This window comes from Erinaceus europaeus, chromosome 18, assembly GCF_950295315.1.
Source record: "Erinaceus europaeus chromosome 18, mEriEur2.1, whole genome shotgun sequence".
In the NCBI taxonomy this organism is placed as follows: domain Eukaryota; kingdom Metazoa; phylum Chordata; class Mammalia; order Eulipotyphla; family Erinaceidae; genus Erinaceus; species Erinaceus europaeus.
In genome coordinates, this window is record NC_080179.1 from 59,420,758 (window position 1) to 59,439,978 (window position 19,221).

General features: G+C 35.9%; 1 protein-coding gene and 1 long non-coding RNA gene across 2 annotated transcripts in view; one reads left to right on the top strand and one right to left on the bottom strand.

The window, feature by feature from the left end:
- LOC132534274 (uncharacterized) overlaps positions 1 to 16,941 on the top strand; it is a 32,666-nt gene extending 15,725 nt beyond the window's left edge. Inside the window, exons 2-5 of the long non-coding RNA XR_009545990.1 lie at positions 922 to 1,006; positions 5,493 to 5,582; positions 6,391 to 6,480; positions 15,736 to 16,941. This is a non-coding gene — a long non-coding RNA (uncharacterized LOC132534274). The remainder of the gene's footprint in view (positions 1 to 921; positions 1,007 to 5,492; positions 5,583 to 6,390; positions 6,481 to 15,735) is intronic.
- The window catches only part of LRP1B (LDL receptor related protein 1B), a 1,816,831-nt gene that overhangs the window by 67,054 nt on the left and 1,730,556 nt on the right, over positions 1 to 19,221 (bottom strand). Inside the window, exons 79-82 of the mRNA XM_060178059.1 lie at positions 18,682 to 18,788; positions 10,794 to 10,910; positions 7,441 to 7,614; positions 5,207 to 5,332 (exon numbers count right to left, since the gene is read on the bottom strand). Coding sequence (XP_060034042.1) covers positions 5,207 to 5,332; positions 7,441 to 7,614; positions 10,794 to 10,910; positions 18,682 to 18,788 — 524 coding nt within the window. The remainder of the gene's footprint in view (positions 1 to 5,206; positions 5,333 to 7,440; positions 7,615 to 10,793; positions 10,911 to 18,681; positions 18,789 to 19,221) is intronic.

The following is a 19,221-nucleotide window of genomic DNA, read 5'->3' on the forward strand; positions in this document are numbered from 1 at the left end:
TTTTTTTCCCTTTATTGGGGGGATTGTTTTATATTCGACAGTAAATACAATAGTTGGTACATGTATAACATTTCTCAGTTTTCCACAAGACTTTTTGTTCCATTTTGTTGTTGTTACTGTTGCTGTTATTGTTGTTAGGTTAAATAGAAATTGAGAGAGGAGGGGATGACAGAGAGGGGGAAAGAAAGAAAGACACTTGTAGATCTGCTTCACCACTTGTGAAGCGACCCCCTGTAGGTGGGGAGCCGGGGGCTCGAACCAGGACCCTTTTCACACTATGTGCTTAACCAGGTGTTCTACCACCCAGCCCCCTAATTAGTCAGTTTTTTTTACTAAGACAACCAAATGAAAACACAAAAACAATATACTGAGTGGTAATCTCCAGTGAAGACTCAAGTAAAGAAGCTAGATTCCCTAGAAAGACCTATAATGGAAATATGCTTTTTAATTTTAAAAGTTACTAAATATATCTAATTCATTCACCATGGCATATCTAAATTGGCTGGCCAAGGAGGTGATTTAGTGAGTAGAACACAGTACTTTTATGGGAGGAAGCCTTGGGTTTGATTCTCAGCAGTACAATGTATGTGCTGGTCTCCTCTCTCTCTCTCTCTCTCTCTCTCTCTCTCTCTCTCTCTCTCTCTCTTCATCTCTCTCTCCCTGGATGTAAATACATAAATAAAAATTTGGCAAAAATATCTTAAAGATAACAATGAATGTCAATATTGAAGGTGACAATTTCCTTTCTCTCTCTTTCTTTCTTTCTTTCTTTCTTTCTTTCTTTCTTTCTTTCTTTCTTTCTTTCTTTCTTTCTCATATAGAGAAAGCCAGACATTGAGAGGAAGGGGGAAATAGAGTGGAAAAGAGACATAGAGACACCTGCAGCACTGCTTCACCACTCAGAATGTTTTTCCCTTTCAGGTGGGGACCAGGGGCTTGAACCCGGATCCCTGTATATTGTAATATGTGCTTTCAACCTGGTGTGCTACCACCCGGCCCATTGAAGGTAACTATTGAAGGCATATAGTGATACTTATCTGTTGTGGGAGGACTAATTTTCACCTATGTATATATTCTATGCAAATAAATACATATTAAAAATCTCTGAATGATAGAATATGTACATTTCTACTCTCATTAGGTACCCAAAATTTAAAATTACACATTGCACAGTGAAGTTAAAGTCCTTCAAAAACCAAGAGTTAATAGTTCTAGAATGAAAATGAAGGCAGCATTTGTCAATAGCTAAATCACCCGCAGAAGCCAAGCTCCAACAATTATAATCAACTATAGGAAAGAGCAGGTGAATATTTCCCCAAGAATGAGTAACATTTGAATTTCAAATTTCTTACATGAAGATTAAAAATACTCAGTGTGCTCATCATTTAACAATAGCAGCCAGGGGAAGAAAAGTAATTATAAAGAGATGAAAATCTTAACAATATTAAATGTTAATATCAAAACTTAATTGGTATTTGTCTACACCAATCAATAATTCTCAGACCCACTTATTTATGTTTCTAAACTAAGTGTTTCAAATTGTCTGCCACTACTGCTCATATGCATAAAGATGGGAATATCTAGTAACACTGATTATTCAAATGTATTAATTTTAACTGTGAAATAAACTTTAAGGTGTTTTAGATACCCTTGTCTTACAAATGGGCTAATATAGTAAAACACATCTCTAAAAAAAAGTTTAGTTTCTACATTTCACATAAAAATCTACACAAACCAGTGAACTGATACAGAAAGAAGTATTATTTCATTTTCTTACGTATTTCATGAAATATTTACCTCATGTTGTGCGTCTACCTTTTCTAAGGTATTTGCTAGACACTTTATGCATGAGACTCTAGCATTGCCAATAAGCCTGGGTATGTGTATTGTAGGTCACATGAGTTGTGATGTGTGATAGTTAAGTGTATACAGAATGCCTAATTTCACCTTGTTATTAAGTTACATTAAATATTTACTCACTTGACATTCCCCTGTTTAAAATTTATCTGTACTATCAGGGACAATGATAACACACTATCAATTGTGAGGATTAAATAAAATGATATACACATACATGCTTGCAATGTGCCTTGTTCATAAGCTTTATAGCATTTATTGTTATTATTACAGGTAGTAATATTTATTGACAATCTAATTTTACACAGAAGAAATTGAAATGGAGTAAGACAGGATGTAACTAATTAATCGATAGCTCTTTGCCAAAGAAAGTGTGCTCCCCTCCATCTCAGTTTTACCCCAGACCAAGTTCTTGCTGTATATTTACTTAGTTTGGCTTATTAGATAAATAATGATTACTTCTGAGATCAGACGAGATTGAGCGTGTTCAGGGTGGTATAGCCACAGACTAATAATTACTACTAAGTAAAGAGGAAAGATAAGAGAGCTAAACAAACAAACAATAACAACAACAAAAACAATGATAACTATGAAGGAAAACCAAAAAAATTGTTACTGCCAAGCCAATAAAAGTCACATTGGTAGCATAAGTCACAGACATCTCTGTAGAATCCTTATTTCTCTTCCTTGGGTCTCTCCCAAACATACCATAGTAAGGATGGGTATGTAGGAGGCAACACTGAGGACACTCATTTGGGATTTAGGGGGCTGTGAAACAAATGAAAATGTGATATGTCTTCTGAACAAAAGAAGCTGCTGATATTTCTAAGAATCTGTTCCTTGGAGGTTGAGTACTCATAGAATATATGACCACAAAGGGTTGCAATACACAATGATGTCAGAGTAGAAGTCAAAAATACACCTGAAAACTTGTTTACTTTTCATTCTACTATCACAACTGAAATCCCAGCAACTTTAATTAGGAAGAAAACCAGCAAAGATAAAGAAAAAAGTGCAACTACTACTCAGAAACTCAGCTATTAAAAATGATGAATTCACTTTCTTCACCTCATCTTGGATGGAGCTTGAAGGAATCATGTTAAGTGACATAAGCCAGGAAGAAAAGGATGAATATGGGATTATCTCACTTACAGACAAAAGTTGAGAAATAAGAACAGAATGGGGGCAACATAAAAATAGAACTTGCACTGGGCTTGGTGTATTGGACCAAAGTAAAGGACTTTGGGCACGGGCAGGGAAGACTTTCAGATCCTGATGCATGATCGTGGGAAAGCACCTGGGAGAGCTTGGGAGAGAGCATAGTGGTTACGCAAAAGACTCATACCTGAGGCTACAAAGTCCCACGTTCAGTCCCCAGCACCACCATCAGCTTGAGCTGAGCAGCGCTTTGGTCTTTCTCTCTGTATGTCCTTTTCTCATTAAAAGATTAAATAAAATATTTTTTAAAAAGAGAACAAGAAGGATCTGGCATCCCTATTTTGAGAGTATTTTGCAGAAAACAGGAATTTTACACATGTTAACAGCAAATCTATCTACTGTAGATCATTAATCTCCCCAATACAAAAGTTCAACCTAGTGAGAGTATTCCTTCTCAATAACTAGTACTAAAATATCCACAAAATACCAATAATCTTGGTCTCTGTTAAGAAAATACCATCCTTGTCCTCTATAATAGCACTTGACATATCTTGTGCATTGACTAAAAGAAATAACTCATTATTTTCTTTACCTGTCAAGTTTATATGCCCTTTGCAATAGTTTTTCTGTTTCAATGTTCTCTTTGCTTAACCCAGTTAATATAAATGCAATCTGTCCTTGTATATCATGGTCTAAGCTAATATTCTAGAGGACACTGTAATAAATTCTTCAACTGGTTAATCATCTGAATCTTAATAACCATTACTCTCTTCTGTGGCTTGCATCACAGTCAATACATATATCTTTTTATTGCTATCTATATCATTTATCATATCATCATTTATGAAAGCTCTCTAGCCAGTGCTTAAAAAGTATCTATTAAGTGAAAGCAATTTTGGAAAAGGTGAGAAATGTTAGATTACATGTAAATCCCTGTAGAAAAAAAAATGAAAAAAAGTATGGGGGTGGAGATGCTAACTAAAGTCAAAGACAGTGAGCACTCTTGTACAGAGTTTCTCTAACAGAGGGAAATAATGGGCTGTCATAAAAGTCATGATACATTTTTGCATTGAAAATATATCATGACTTTCTTGACAGCCTATGTAGAAAACTGCTATTGAAGAGTCTAAATTGCATCTCACTGAGAAATGTCTGTTGTGATCCTCACAGTGTTATGAAACTCTGATTTTGTCTATGACATCAAATTTAGTAATTATTGATTTTCTTTGGTCTTGAATATATAGGGAAATTATTGTCCATCTAACTAGATAACTAAGCCATTTCTTCTCTCCCACTAAGCAATGAATATTTATCACTCCCATTTCTAAATTAGATCTTAGCTTATAAATTATTCCTAATGATTCACTCATAAGTCCTCAAAATATTTAGTAATATGAGCTGATGAAGTGTTTATTGTAGACACTCAAACTTAGCTTCTAAATTCATTCTCACTTTCTGATTTGTCATTTAATACACAGGAGTATTTTCTTTAAACTAAATTAAATATTAAATGGGTCTTGGGGTTAAGTTTAAACTAACAGAATAATGACATCCTCAGAAATATCGTTAATGGTTCAACAAAATAGCTCACTTGGACAGTGCCAAATGCATGGCCCAGGTTCAAGTGCCACCTCCACTAATTTAAAGGAAACTCTGGTGTTGTGGTGTCTGTTTGCAAAGTGAGACAAATGCAACACTGCCCCCCTATTCATGGATATTTTACCCTGCAGGTGAGAACCAGGGGCTTAAACACAGGTCCTTGCACATGGTAGTAAGATTGTGATATTGGATAGATCACCACTTGATCTCTCTTACTCTTTCAAATGTTCTAGCTCTCTTTGAAAAAGGTAGCCTCAAGTGGTGAAGCCTTGAGATGACCAATCTGACCAATACAATAAAAAAAAAATCAGTATATCACTATTGTCACCAAAAAAGAACTATATAGTTCAGTCTCTTTTTATTCAGTACATGACAGCAAAGTTATTAATATACTTCTTAAATATACAGTGTTTAATACAGTTCTGTAAACAAGTGTAGAATGAATTGGCAGGAAGTCATCATCGGAGAGATTAGACACTATCATTCAGAATTAATGATTATCAAAGCAGTTAAACTCTGATTGAAGAATCTTAATAGTAGTTTAAATTTATCTTACAAATTAATTATTTACAAAATAATGAATTTTACCTACCTAACAGGCTGTCATCACTGCAGGTGCCATTAATCAAATATTTTCCCTCTGGGCACACACAGGTGGCCCCAAAAGGATTCAGCAAACAGAGGAATTCACAAGCTAAGTCCAAGCATGGGTTGGGTACTGAATAAAACAAAACAAAGAAATGCATAACTATAAATATAATAGGTTACAAAACCAAAGTGAATGGATAAGGTTAAATGACGAATTAGCAATGCTGAAAAGCGAATATCAGATTTCTACTGGAAGTCTCTCATTGCAATATTAACATCCTCCTTTTTAGGCAGGAGAAACTGCTGTGCAACATATCCATAATCCATTGGAAATTTACCCTTATTCGTCAAGGAAGAGAAATTATTCAAACACATAATCTGTATGTTCTTTTTAAACTTTTTTTGAATATTTGGTCTGAGATAATGAACTGCATTTTAGAGTTTGTATAAAGGTTAAGTAAAATGACTTTTTCAGAGATCTACTTCACATTCCAGATATTCCTAGGACTGATTTCTAACAACAAATAACCCCCTGATATTTGCAGACGTTTAAAATCTGCATGCATTTGTCTGTTCAAGTCACACAAAAATATGCCTCATTTTAAACCCTAACAACTAATTTGGTGTTCTCACCCTAAAGTAGAAATTTGTATATATGGTTAAATCTGCACTATTATTCATCTCTAAATCTCTACCCATTCAGCATCCGATATAGTCATAATTGCTTAGTGATTCTCCTCAGAGCATATGCCCTTAGAATGAAATAGCACGGCACAAAGCGCAAGGACTGGCATAAGGATCCCGGTTCGAGCCCCCGGCTCCCCACCTGCAGGGGAGTCGCTTGACTAGCGGTGAAGCAGGTCTGCAGGTGTCTATCTTTCTCTCTCCCTCTGTCTTCCTCTTTGCTCTCCATTTCTCTCTGTCCTATCCAACAACGATGACAACAATAATAACTACAACAATAAAACAACAAGGGAAATAAAAGGGAATAGATAAATATATTTTTTAGAAACTGCCTTTTCAATAACTTATTAAAAAAAAAAAAAGAAAGAATGAATGAAATAGCAAAGGCAACCAGGGATTGAAAAGTGAGCGTGAAAATGACACCCCCCCCGTAAGAACTTTATTCGAAAGCCTTTAGGTACAGAAGTTTATTTAATCATTTGTTATTTAATTATTTATTGAAAGTTACAGCAGTTCACTATGGATTTAAATCAAACAGAAGTAATGGCTGAGAGGGAGTGTCTTCATTTACCTTGAAACCACTTCAAATCACAGGTAAAGTTCAGAAAACCATTGGATCTGACGGTACAGCTCAGTGGTAGTATGTTTTTGCATATATTAGCCCCTGAATACTGTCCCTATCACCCCCCAACCCCCCAAAAAAGGGAACAATGAAATTTTGGATAGAAGAATTTCAGAAAATTTTAGAAGAGCTTAAGTTGCTCTATTTGTTTCAAAACTGAATATAATAATGCTAGTTGTTACCTTTCTATATCATCTAAATCATTTTTTTTCACCTTAAATAGTAATTTTAAGTAATTCTTGAGCAGTTTCTTAAAGGCTGAAATAATGCATAAAGGTCTGTGGAGATGGTATACTGGTTATGCAAAAGACTCTCAGGTCCTAGGTTCAATCCCTCCTATCGCCAAAAAGATCTAAACAAGTGCTCTGGTAAAAAAGAAACAAACAAAAACTCAAGGCATTTCAACAATATCTTTTCACTTTGCTCAGTATTTTTCAAGGGTGTGTCTGAAATACTGCTTTCAAGATAACTGTGTCAACTATTTCCCGATTCAGTTATAGAAAGAAAAGTAACATAAACAAAATAGTATTTGAGAAAACCTAGATATCAGATACTCTTAAAAATAAATTATTGTTGTTGTTTGACTAGACTCAAAATGACTAATGAGAATTTCCTGACCTGTAAGACTTGTCAACAGACAGACTTATTAAGAATTTTCAGAAAAACACAATGAAACAAGATTTTATAGAAAATTCATTTCTAATTCCAAGAAAAGTCATTTTAAAATGTTTATTTCTATTATGTTAAAATGAACATTTTTTCAATGATTTACATATGACACTGGTGATCTGAAATGTGTGTTGATATCAAAATTAAATTTACTTAACTAAGTGGTGGTAAGACATTGAAACAGCTCAGTTTTTTAAAATTTCTTTCAAGAAAATAATTTAAAAATCACTAGAATACACATCAGTATAAAAGTGTATACTCACAATCTAGTTGTTTATAACGATGAGATATCAAAACACCTTTAGTTTTTTCAACATCTAAAGGTAGGTACTCAACTGAACCATGGCCAAATTTTTGTACCCGAAATACTCCATTTTTAGATCCTGCTCCATATATATAATCTTCAAAGACATCAATCCTATGAGGATGTAATAAGCCTAGAATTTTTAAAGGCGGAGTTATGGTTATAGTGTAAATATTCAGACTTAAAGAGACGTATGTTTATTCAGAATCACACAGAATATAATATTAGCATTCTTTTTAAAAAATTTAATTTTTTAAAATATTTATTTATTCATTCCCTTTTGTTGCCCTTGTTTTATTGTAGTTACTATTATTGTCATTGTTGTTGGATAGGACAAAGAGAAGGAGAGAAGAGGGGATGACAAAGAGGGGGAAGAAAAAGATAAATACCTGCAGACCTGCTTCACCACCTGTGAAGCGACTCCCCTGCAGGTGAGGAGTCAGGGGCTCAAACTGGGTCGGTCCTTGCGCTTTGCACCACCTTGCGCTTAACCTACTGTGCTACAACCTGACTCCCTATTATCATTCTTAAACACTTTCAGAACTAATATATTTAGAATATTAGCTTTAAGTGTGTTAGAATTAATATCTTTCAGTAGGAAAATCTATGAAAATGAATGCCATTGATAACGTAACCACTGTTTCCACCATTAAGGAAATCTTCGCCCCCACCATCACAAATTATTTGGTAAGGGATTAGTATGTGTTGATTAATCTCCCCTGCTGTACGGTTTACAAACAAAAGAAAAATTCTTTGGGTCAAACTTGTCAAATGCACAAAAAGCAGACAATTCATCAAATTCTCACTTTGTGACCTGAATTAGATTAATGAACAAGTTAAATTGCCAAATGATGGATTTCACGCAACCTTAAATTTATTTCAAAGAATAAATTCCTAAAAATGGGACCGGGTGGTGGTGCACCTGGTTGAGCGCACATGTGACAATGTTCAAGGACCCGAGTTCCAGGCCCCAGTCTCCACCTGCAGGGGGAAAGCTTTGCGAGTGGGTGAAGCAGTGCTGCAGCTTGCGCTCTCTCTCTCTCTCTCTCTCCCTCTATCACTCCCTTCCCTCTAGATTTCTGGCTGTCTCTATCCAATAAATAAAATAAAAATATTAAAGAAATTTAAAAGTAAAAAATTTCTAAAAATGATTTGATACTACTGTTTCTTGACATTGAGAAAAATGGCATACTGATATCATAGATATGACTAGTTTTACTGAAACTGAAAGAAATCATCTTTTTTTTTTAGATTTTTAAGAAATGACTATTAAGAGATGTTCGAAAAATAGCACTCTACCTGATATTTTATACCATGTGCACTTAACCCGGTGCACCACTGCCTCGTCCCCCCTGATATTTTGTATTAACATATATATCAGTAAAAAAACAACATGATTGGGAATTGGGCGGTTGCACAGCGGGTTAAGCACAGGTGGCCACAAAGTGCAAGGACCAGCATAAGGATCCCGGTTCGAGCCCTGGCATGTCTGCAGGTGTCTATCTTTCCCTCTCTCTGTCTTCCCCTCCTCTCTCCATTTCTCTTTCTCCTATCCAACAACAATGACATCAATAACAACAACAATAAAACAAGGGCAACAAAAGGGAATAAATAAATATTTTTAAATTAAAAAAAAAACAAGATTTATAATTTTTTACCTTGAATTTATAAAACATAAATTGTTTTTAAGCTTCTGTACTCGTCTTAAACATTTCATTATTTAAAAATTGTTTTTATTAGCTTTATTTATTCATTGGGTAGAGATGGCCACAAATCAAGAGTGGAAAGGGTGAGGGAAAGAGACAGAGAGACACCTGCAAACCTGCTTCACCACTTGTAAAGCTTTCTCCCTGCAGGTGGGGACCGGGGACTCAAACCCAGGTCCTTGTACACTGTAACATGTCCTCAACCAGGTGCACCAGCACACCAGCACCCAGCCCCTTAAACAGTTCATTATTTACATAGTTAAAAGTATACTTAAACTGAAACAGATTAATGTTGTTGTTATCAATTACATGAAAGAATTATTGTTACCATCTAGGTCCATTATTAGGAAAAAAAAAACTCTTTAGGCAACAGCATAATGGGTTCAACTTAATTATTTTTCTTTCAACTTCTCGGCTTTCATTAAAAAGTAAGAAACAGAGTAAATATAACTAATAATAAAATATACATTATTAAATGCAGAAACTTCAAGCACACATTATGAACTAGTTATGGCTTGTATGGGACAGAGGGAGACAGAAAAGAAAAGAAGTAAGTAGGTATCAGTAGAAATAAATGAGTTAGCCAAGGAATAAAAGTATGAGATACTGTACTGCCAGAAAATTAGAGAGTGAAAAAGTCAGTTAGGCACAGAGTGGAGATGAGAAAATGTTTACCAGAGCTGTTTCTTTATTTTCTTTCTCTTTCATCTTTCATTCTTTCTTTCTTTTTAAAATTGCCACCTGGGTTATTGCTGGGGTTTAGTGCTGGCACTCAGAATCCTGCTCCTGGTGGTCTTTTTATATTTATTATTATTTTTTTCTTAATAGGGCACAGAAAGAGAGCAATTGAGGAGAGAGAAAGATAGACACCTGTGGATCCTGCTTTACCATTCATGAAGCATCACCCCTGCAGGTGGGGAGCGGTGCTCAAACCGGATCCTTACATATGGTGAATAGGTCTGAAGTATCCTCCACTCCATAGCACCTTCAATGGGACATGTGGGTTGTAACTCAGGCACCCTACCCAGCAAGCTATCTCTCTGGCCCCACAGATTCTAATTTTTACTACCTGAAGTGTTTCTGCCCAGGGTAGAATAGCCAAAGAAGCAAGAAAATAAATAATTTCTGCGTTGGTAAAAATGGGCCATATATTAGTGTCAAATTCTGGTGGAGTTGGGCCATACCACAGCAAGTTAAGCTCAAAAAAGTGCAAGGACCAGCGTGAGGATCCCTGTTTGAGCCCTCGGCTCCCAACCTGCAGGGGAGTCGCTTCATAGGCAGTGAAGCAGGTCTGCAGGTGTCTTTTTCTCCCCCTCTCTGTCTCCCCTTCCTCTCTCTATTTCTCTCTGTCCTATCCAGCAATGGCAACACCAGTAACAACAATAATAACTACAATAAGGGCAACAAAAAGGAAATAAATAAATAAATATTTTTTAAAAGTTCTTCTGATCTGGGCTCTTGTTATTCTAGAAGGATTGAAAAATATAATTAATAGTAAATGTTACAAATTGATGAGTAGACTAATTTGAGGAAATCCTAAATTTAGAGTTTTCACATTACTATTTAGCATTTTCCAGTATAATTAAGTGAAAACAAAAGCACCAACCTTGTTTGCTGCTGACAGCAATGACTGAATCAGAGCCATCATACAGAACACTGCCAATAACGGAGAGCTCAAGGTCAGCCCAGTAGATCCGTTCACTAAAAAGATCCACAGCCAGACCTGCAGAATCAACAGAAACAAAGAGTGAAAAATAAACATGAATCTATTAACGGTATGCTTTTCTTATTTTTATATAATTATGAACGATGTTTTACTTCCATCATCACAGAGGTTACTCAGTCGGGGGAAAAAAGCCAAGTAACATAAACCTCTCCTAAAATATATGAGTACAGGTCTCACAGAATTTGTTTTAAAAGCTATAGAAAAATCTTGCTTCACATAGAAAAAGCTACCTTAAATATCCTTCCTAATTGTTCTTAAATTATGGTTATTTCTAAAAGAGAATATATTTTATGTTAATAACATATGCAGAATTAAGTGATCATTTAAACTATTTATCTAACCATTCCTTAAAAATAATTGAGACTAAATATATCCTGAATTCCATTCATGTAGTAGTTTTCTCAGAATATGAAAGATACATGGGCCTAATGAGATATTTTCAACCATCTGGAGTAGATCAGCTGTGTTGTAAGAAAGTTATATTTGTGGATGGAGTTATCACTCTGTTTTGTTCCTCTAGTATTATTTTGGCTTGAGACTACTGATAAGCTCATCAGTATCTGTTATTAACTAATGGAACAAAATAATGAACAGTAAAGTTTTTTCATTATTATTTATTTTTGCTGCCAGGCCTTCACTGGGATTTTAGAACTGGGAGACTCCATCACTCCTGCTGGACAAACCTCCCCTTTTAAAGATGATAGAAAAATAGATGATAGATAGATAGATAGATAGATAGATAGATAGATAGATAGATAGGCAGGCAGAGGGATGCCACAGATGGCTAGGCTGAGTTACATCTAAAATATGTGGTTGTTTGTATATGTCTTTAATTTTTACCAGAGTTCTGCCAGGTATGGATTACGGTGGTGCTAGAGACTGAATCTAGGAGTTTACAGTCTCATGCATAAAAGTTGTTTATATACTACCCCCTCACCCCCCAAATGAACTATATAAAGAAAAATCATTGTGGATATTTGAATTGTGTGACATAGCTAATTTTAAAATATGACATATTAAATACTTTGAAAATACAATGTATTTAAATAACTGAATTCTAAAGAACTTTCCCAAACTGAATGTACAATAAATTGAGATATGAATCAGTGAAAAGTAACTGAAAGAAAGATATTTATAGAGGCTGGCAAGATAGGTTACTTGAAATGCTTACTTGTTTTGCCAGGGATCAAACTCAGGTTTGATTCTAACCCCCACCATAATGAGGGAAGCCTCAATGCTGTGGTGTTTTTCTCTCAATCTCTGTATTTCTATCTGCAAAAAATCAACAACTATACTGTAAATCATCAACCTTAATTAAATAATTTTAAATATATATGAATATATATATTGCCTCTAGGGTTATCACTGGGGCTCGAAGCCTGCACCACGAATCCACTGCTCCCGGAGGCTATTCCCCCCATCCTTTTAACAATTTTTATTTATAAAAAGGAAACACTTACAAAAAACATAGGATAAGAGGGGTACAACTCCACACAGTTCCCACAACCAGAACTCTGTACACCATCCCCTCCCCTGATAGCTTTCCTATTCTTTATCCCTCTGGGAGTATGGAGCCAGGGTCATTATGGGGTGCAGAAGGTGGAAAGTCTGGCTTCTGTAAGTGCTTTTTTCCCTTTTGTTGTCCTTGTTGTTTTATTGTTGTCGTGGTTATTATTATTGTTGTTATTGATGTTGTTGTTGTTGGATAGAACAGAGAGAAATGGAGAGAGGAGGGGAAGACAGAGAGGGGGAGAGAAAGATAGGCACCTGCAGACCTGCTTCACTGCCTGTGAAGCCACCCCCCTGCATGTATGGAGCCGGGGGCTCGAACTGAGATCCTTATTCCTGTCTTTGCACTTCATGCCATGTGCACTTAACTTGCTGTGCTACCACCCGACGCCTAAATACATATATTCTCAAATGAGTGTGATTTATATATAAAAAAAATCCACAAACTGACTAATTTGATTTTTTTCATTAAGTCCTTAAGCAAAAGAGATAACCTTTCAAATGAAATGGCTAATTTTATTCTTTTTGTTTCTTAGAGACAAAGAAACAGAGAGAGTGAGAGACATCTATTACAGCACTTAGGCTTCCTTTGATGCGGTATGGGCTGGGGCAGCATAGCAGCACAGTATCCAAATGAGCTAATTTGCTAGCTCTTAACTATCTTTTCTTATTGATTCAAGATATTATGAAAGAACAAGTTTATTTCTATCTTCAAAATACCACATTTCCTTGTTATGTTTAATAAAGGACCAATAATGAAGTGAGAGGAAAAAAACAACTCCCAGGAAAGCAATGCTTATCTGAACTTGGGATGAGTATTGTAAGTCAGTGTAAGTACAGAAATCTTAATGAAAATTTAAAAAAAGAAAAAGAAAATAAAATTAAAAAAATTAAACACATCTGTACAGCAAACCATAACAAAGGGACTTTTCAAAGTTAACCCAATTAACAAATAATGTGATGATAATATTAACTATGGATTGTCTTTTTGAACCCTAAGACAGCAGACCTCACATCTTCACTATAGAGCCCCTACTTCCCCCAGTCCTGGAACCCTTGGATAGGGCCCACTTTCCCGTATGCGTCTCCCAATCCAAACCAAATAATATTGCATCCGCCGATCACAACCTAACCAAAGCAACGATTGTCACCTCAACATGCTTCACCTCAGACTGTATCCAGAGACTTCACGTGTGGAATGACAACCCTTCAGCTTCATTACTCTGGTGAGACCTTTCCTTTTATAGTACACTCTAACTTCATCTCAGGTAGTTCACTTTCTAACAAAGTCCCATAATCTAGATATACACCAGTTTCTGTGAGAGAGCTTATGTTCACACGTACCCATAAACTACTGCAAAATATATACCTGAAAGCAGAAGTACACTAGAGTTTGCAGTGAGTACCTCCCTAACACTTCCTCTCCACTATTCCAAGCTTGGGATCCATGATTGCTCAACAAATTGTTTGGCTTCATATGTTAACTCTCTTTTCAATCACCAGGTTCCAGATGCCACCAGGATGCTGGCTAGGCTTCCCTGGATTGAAGACCCCACCAATATGTCCTGGAGCTCAGCTTCCCCAGAGACACACCTTACTAGGGAAAGAGAGAGGCAGACTGGGAGTATGGACCGACCAGTCAACGCCCATGTTCAGCGGGGAAGCAATTACAGAAGCCAGACCTTCTACCTTCTGCAACCCTCAATGACCCTGGGTCCATGCTCCCAGAGGGCTAGAGAATGGGAAAGCTATCAGGGGAGGGGGTAGGTTATGGAGATTGGGTTGTGGGAATTGTGTAGAGTTGTACCCCTCCTACCTTATGTTTTTGTTCATTAATCCTTTCTTAAATAAAAAATTTAAAAAAATAAATAAATAAAATTCAAGTGAATGGGTTGAGAAACAAAAAAAAAATTAAACAAATTTGTTCTAATCGAGTATAACTGAGTCATTTGGATAATTTACAAATGATAAAGACGGGGTAACCAGATTTTGGGAGTGCATGATAACAGTATGAATTATGTAGTGATTTTCTTACATCTCCAATGATACCAAGATTTCTATTAAACTTTAGGGATTTTTGATCCTTTCATTTACTGAAGTAAAAAAAAAAAATTCCAAGGATCTCTCATTACTTTTTATTTCTACTTTAGTCTAAAAGAAAAAATCTTATGGGAAATGACCATAGCACCACATTGATATTTAAGAGAGAAGATTTGGAAAGAGCAAAAATGAAATCACTGTGCTTTCAGAAATAGAGTGAGGTATTGGATACATTCTGGGTTAAAGGAATGACCATAATGTGTATCCTACTATTTTACTGATTTAAGAGGTGATAAGATGGTTCCAAAAAAAAAAAAACTGAATATATTTACTACTATACTACATTATTTTCAAAAACCCAGTTAGAAATCTATTTGACACAGGTACTTAAAGTTTCAAACTCTAAACAACATCAAAATGGTGTTTTTATATCTATGTGATTCACACACACTCACATATATCTGTTTATGTATGTTATTAAAATGACAGCAAAATAGTCCTTTGGATCCTTACCCATTTTATTTAATTATAGACCTTTTGTTAATCAAGGTCAAAGAATCTGATTAAATCAAATTACTGTGACATGTGTTGAGCCAGTTGTATACTCTTCATGGTAATTACAGAGCATGAATTTGAACAGAAATATGATCTGTTCTTGTTCCATGCCTAGTACTTTGCATAAGTTATTTATGGTTTTCTTGGACAACCAGTGATACATTAGCAAGCTAGTAACTTATAGAATGAAAGCAGCAGACTGTGGAGTATCACATATGAAGCTGCGGCTGTAGCAGTGCTCATCATCAAGATATTCCCATAAAGATTTTTACATACTCTATCCACCACATGAAGAAGATGGGTTCTGAAGTTGGTGCAACTCTTAATGTTCCTATTGATGTCCACAGAATGCAAGCTCGGATCCACAGGGATGTAGAGGTTACATAGGCTCCTATGCTGAATATGGGCCCTAGATCAAATTCATAGGGTCTATAGTCAACAATATTTATACACTTTTCCCATATTTGGGGGCTATTCTCTCCCCTGATCCAGCTTCCTTGCCATTTTTCCAGACAATAACCTGGGTCCACCTGCATATCAGAGGTCAGCCTCAGGCAAAAACTAATAATGTCATGGGCCCTTTGGAATATACCTAAAATAGACATGCTAGCTGTTTCCAAAACAGAGACCCCAAATCTTCATTTGCAACAGTCCAGTTGTTAGGTTCATGATTAATCAACAGTTTGAATGCCTTTTTTGTTAACTCTTTTTCATCCAGGTTCCAGATGCTACCATGATGCCAACCAGACTTCCTGGACAGATGACCCCATCAATGTGTCCTGGAGCCCCACTTCCCCAGAGCTCTGCCCCACTAGGGAAAGAGAGAAAGAGGCTGAGAGTATGGATAGACCTGTCAATGCCCATGTTCAGCGGGGAAGCAATTACAGAAGCCAGACCTTCCACCTTCTGCACCCCATAATGACCCTGGGTCCGTATTCCCAGAGGGTTAAAGAATAGGAAAGCTATCAGGGGAGGGGACGGGATATAGAGTTCTGGTGGTGGGAACTGTGTTCTGGTGGAGGGGATTGTACCCCTCCTATCCTATGGTCTTGTCAGTGTTTCCATTTTATAAATTAAAAAAAAAAACATGCAAAGGGTTGGTGGTGAATACATGTATAAGCAGATGGGTATTGAGTTTATTATCTAATTGGATGGCTAAATTCTAGTCCTGCCATTAACTAGAAAGATGGCACTAAAACTGAAATCTATACCTGTATGTCCACTGTCATGATCCAAATTCCTAGAATTTCTGATATTATACACTCACAATAAACGTTAGTTAAATGACTGAAAAAAGTAGTTTCTAGGATTCCTCTTTTCTAAGTGCAGTAGAAGTCCTCAGAGGACTATTTCTGAGAAGAAAAGACCTAGATACTCACTACACATAGGTAATGTTACAGAGCTTCAAGTCAATCCCTTCACTGGCATATCCCTATGGACGTCTGACCAGATTGTGTTACTTGCTTATTTGAGTCAAAAGTAATTGGCATGTTATCACAGATTGTGTATGGGTACCTCCTACCTCCCTCTCTAAGGTTCATCTCATGCCACTTTCAAATTTGCTTACTATCTCTATAGCTATTTCCTAAACTTCGCATAAGCTCCATTTAAGAAAAAAAAAGACTTATATAGCTTTAAAAATGAAAACAGTACTTGAACAAATGATGATACTCTGCTCCCAAATACAGTCCAATAACTTCCTTAGAGCTAGAACAGAATCCAGTCCTCATATTTGTGTTCCAGGTCCTAGATGATCTGTATCTAGGCATCTTCTCACCCTCATATCTACCAGTCCCTGAGCTTTTCACATGCTTCTAGGTATATTAATCTTCTTGCTAGTTTAGGCATATGCTAACTCATCCTAATTTATAATTTCTGCTATCTGCTTGGAAATCTCTTTTCCCATGCTATTAACAAGGCTTGCTTTCTCTCCGTATTTTATTCTCTTCTCAAATAATAAAAGTACATTCTTAAATGTACTTACTTATTTTGGTTAAATATAAAGGGAAAGAAAGGAGAGAGGGATAAAGAGAAGAAAGTAACACTCAGCTCTGGCATATGACAGTGCTATATATTGAACCTGGACTCTCAGGCATGTAAGTGCTGTACTATACTGCTAACGATCTCCTTAACTCTTACAACACTATCTGTTTACAGATGAACTTCTCTGATAATCTAAAACAAACGGGTAATTCCCAGTAACCATGCATTCCCTAATGCGTTTATTTTTAATTACTTAGTCATGAGAGAAAAAGGAGAGTAAAAACAAAACAAACAAACAAAAAACCAGAGCATCCATCTGGCATAAGTGATGTCAGGGATCACACTCCAGACATAATGCTCTGAACGTCATGCTAGATAGTCCAACAATTCATTCAGTGGGCTATGCTATGTTTTATTTTTTTTCTACATAGCACTAACACCTATCCTGTATATTAGATATTTATATATGCATGTGCATTCACATAGACACACACATCCTTTATGGGAATATAATTTTTATGAGACTTGGAACCCTCCTCACTGGAGTAGGAACTTGCTTCTTCAGTATATGAAACAATTATTAGTGGGTGACATCTGTCAATTAATATTTTAAAAATAACTTAATAAGTGTAAAATATTGGCATATCCAAAAGGGCAATTTATAAGAAAGGGGAAAACTAACTAGTAGGAGAAAAAGGCTTATGACACACTAAAAGCTAGTGTGACTTTAAGAACCAAATAAAAATAACTTTTCAGCCATAAAAAAAAATACTACAAAGCATGATTGTTGACAAATGTGTGTGACAGATAATAGATTCTGGTGTTTTGTTTTATCACTTTATTGTGGAATTAAGGGTTTACAGTACAGTACAGTACACATGGGTACAATTCCTCATCTCCCTGTGATAACACATTCTGATCGTTTGATGAGGGTATGGTGGGTGGGGATAGGCCCCTGAAACTACTTAAGTCTGACTATGTTGTAATCAGAAAGACTGTTGAGTTAGACTTCACAAGATGAGTTAGGTTTAGATAATGAAATGGAAGCTGGAAGAGCAGTCAAAAGGTCTCCAAATTTGAAGAAAAATGACATGGGATAAAGAGTGCACAGGCAGAGGAAAAAAAAAACAAAACCAATCTGAGTTCCTAAGCAGGAGTACGAAGAATTTGTAGTACTAGTTTAGGTGGTATGCCTGGCCCGGAGAATGAAAACCAGATTGAAAAGTGTTGTGAATGAAAAAGCAAGTAGTCATCAAATCTGTTTTCACAAAACTCAGTTCTGTCTCCCCAACTCGATGTTCATTACATCTCTTACACTCCACAAATATTACCGTTTATCCCAACATCATTCATAAATACCTATAAGGGACCTTAGGCCATTGCTATAATCATAAACCTTCAAAATTTCATGCATATGAGAGCTCACTAATAGCCTGACAATTTAAAGCATTCTTCAAATAACATCCCTATAGTATCCCTGACAATATAAGGACTTCACTTTCAAGTTGGGAAAAATACGACATGAAATGTTAATGGCTTTCATAAAGTCATGCTGTAAATTATTTTATCTGCTTGTAAAAATGATTATATTGCCAAAAACAGGGTAGAAAGAATTGCAACACATTATAATATGTCCGTCATACTGCTTCAACACTTTGGATGTATTAGAAAAGCATCATACCTGTGGGTCTTTGTAGATTCTTTTGTACTAAAATTCTTCTCAGAGTACCATCCATGGCTGCTTCTTCTATGTGAGAGCGGTCACCAACAACAGTCCAGTACATCATCCTACAGAGTTAAGGCAAGTTGTGATTAGCCTGATGATAGTGTTGTCCTAACCCAACTCCATTTCCAGATGAGTGTCTGGTTAAATCATGTGCAGCAGATACAAATGCAAACTAAGGAGATTCCCAGATTCCTAGACATACTCTAAATCTACAGTATGGGGACCTTCAAATTGAGGGTCAGAGGAATCAATATTTCAAATGATCTTACATCTGCACTAATATTTGAGAGTCACAATTTAAAAAGACAAACTGTAGTTTATTATTTGATAGTCAAAGTACAATTTTGAAATTTTATTAAAGTTTCAGAAGAAATATTATGCTAAGCAATGTAAGGCACAGAAACAATTATCACATGATTTCCTTTATATGAGATTATAAACAGATGAAATAAAGTAATAATATTTCACCTATAAGATCATTGTAAGGGTATGTGT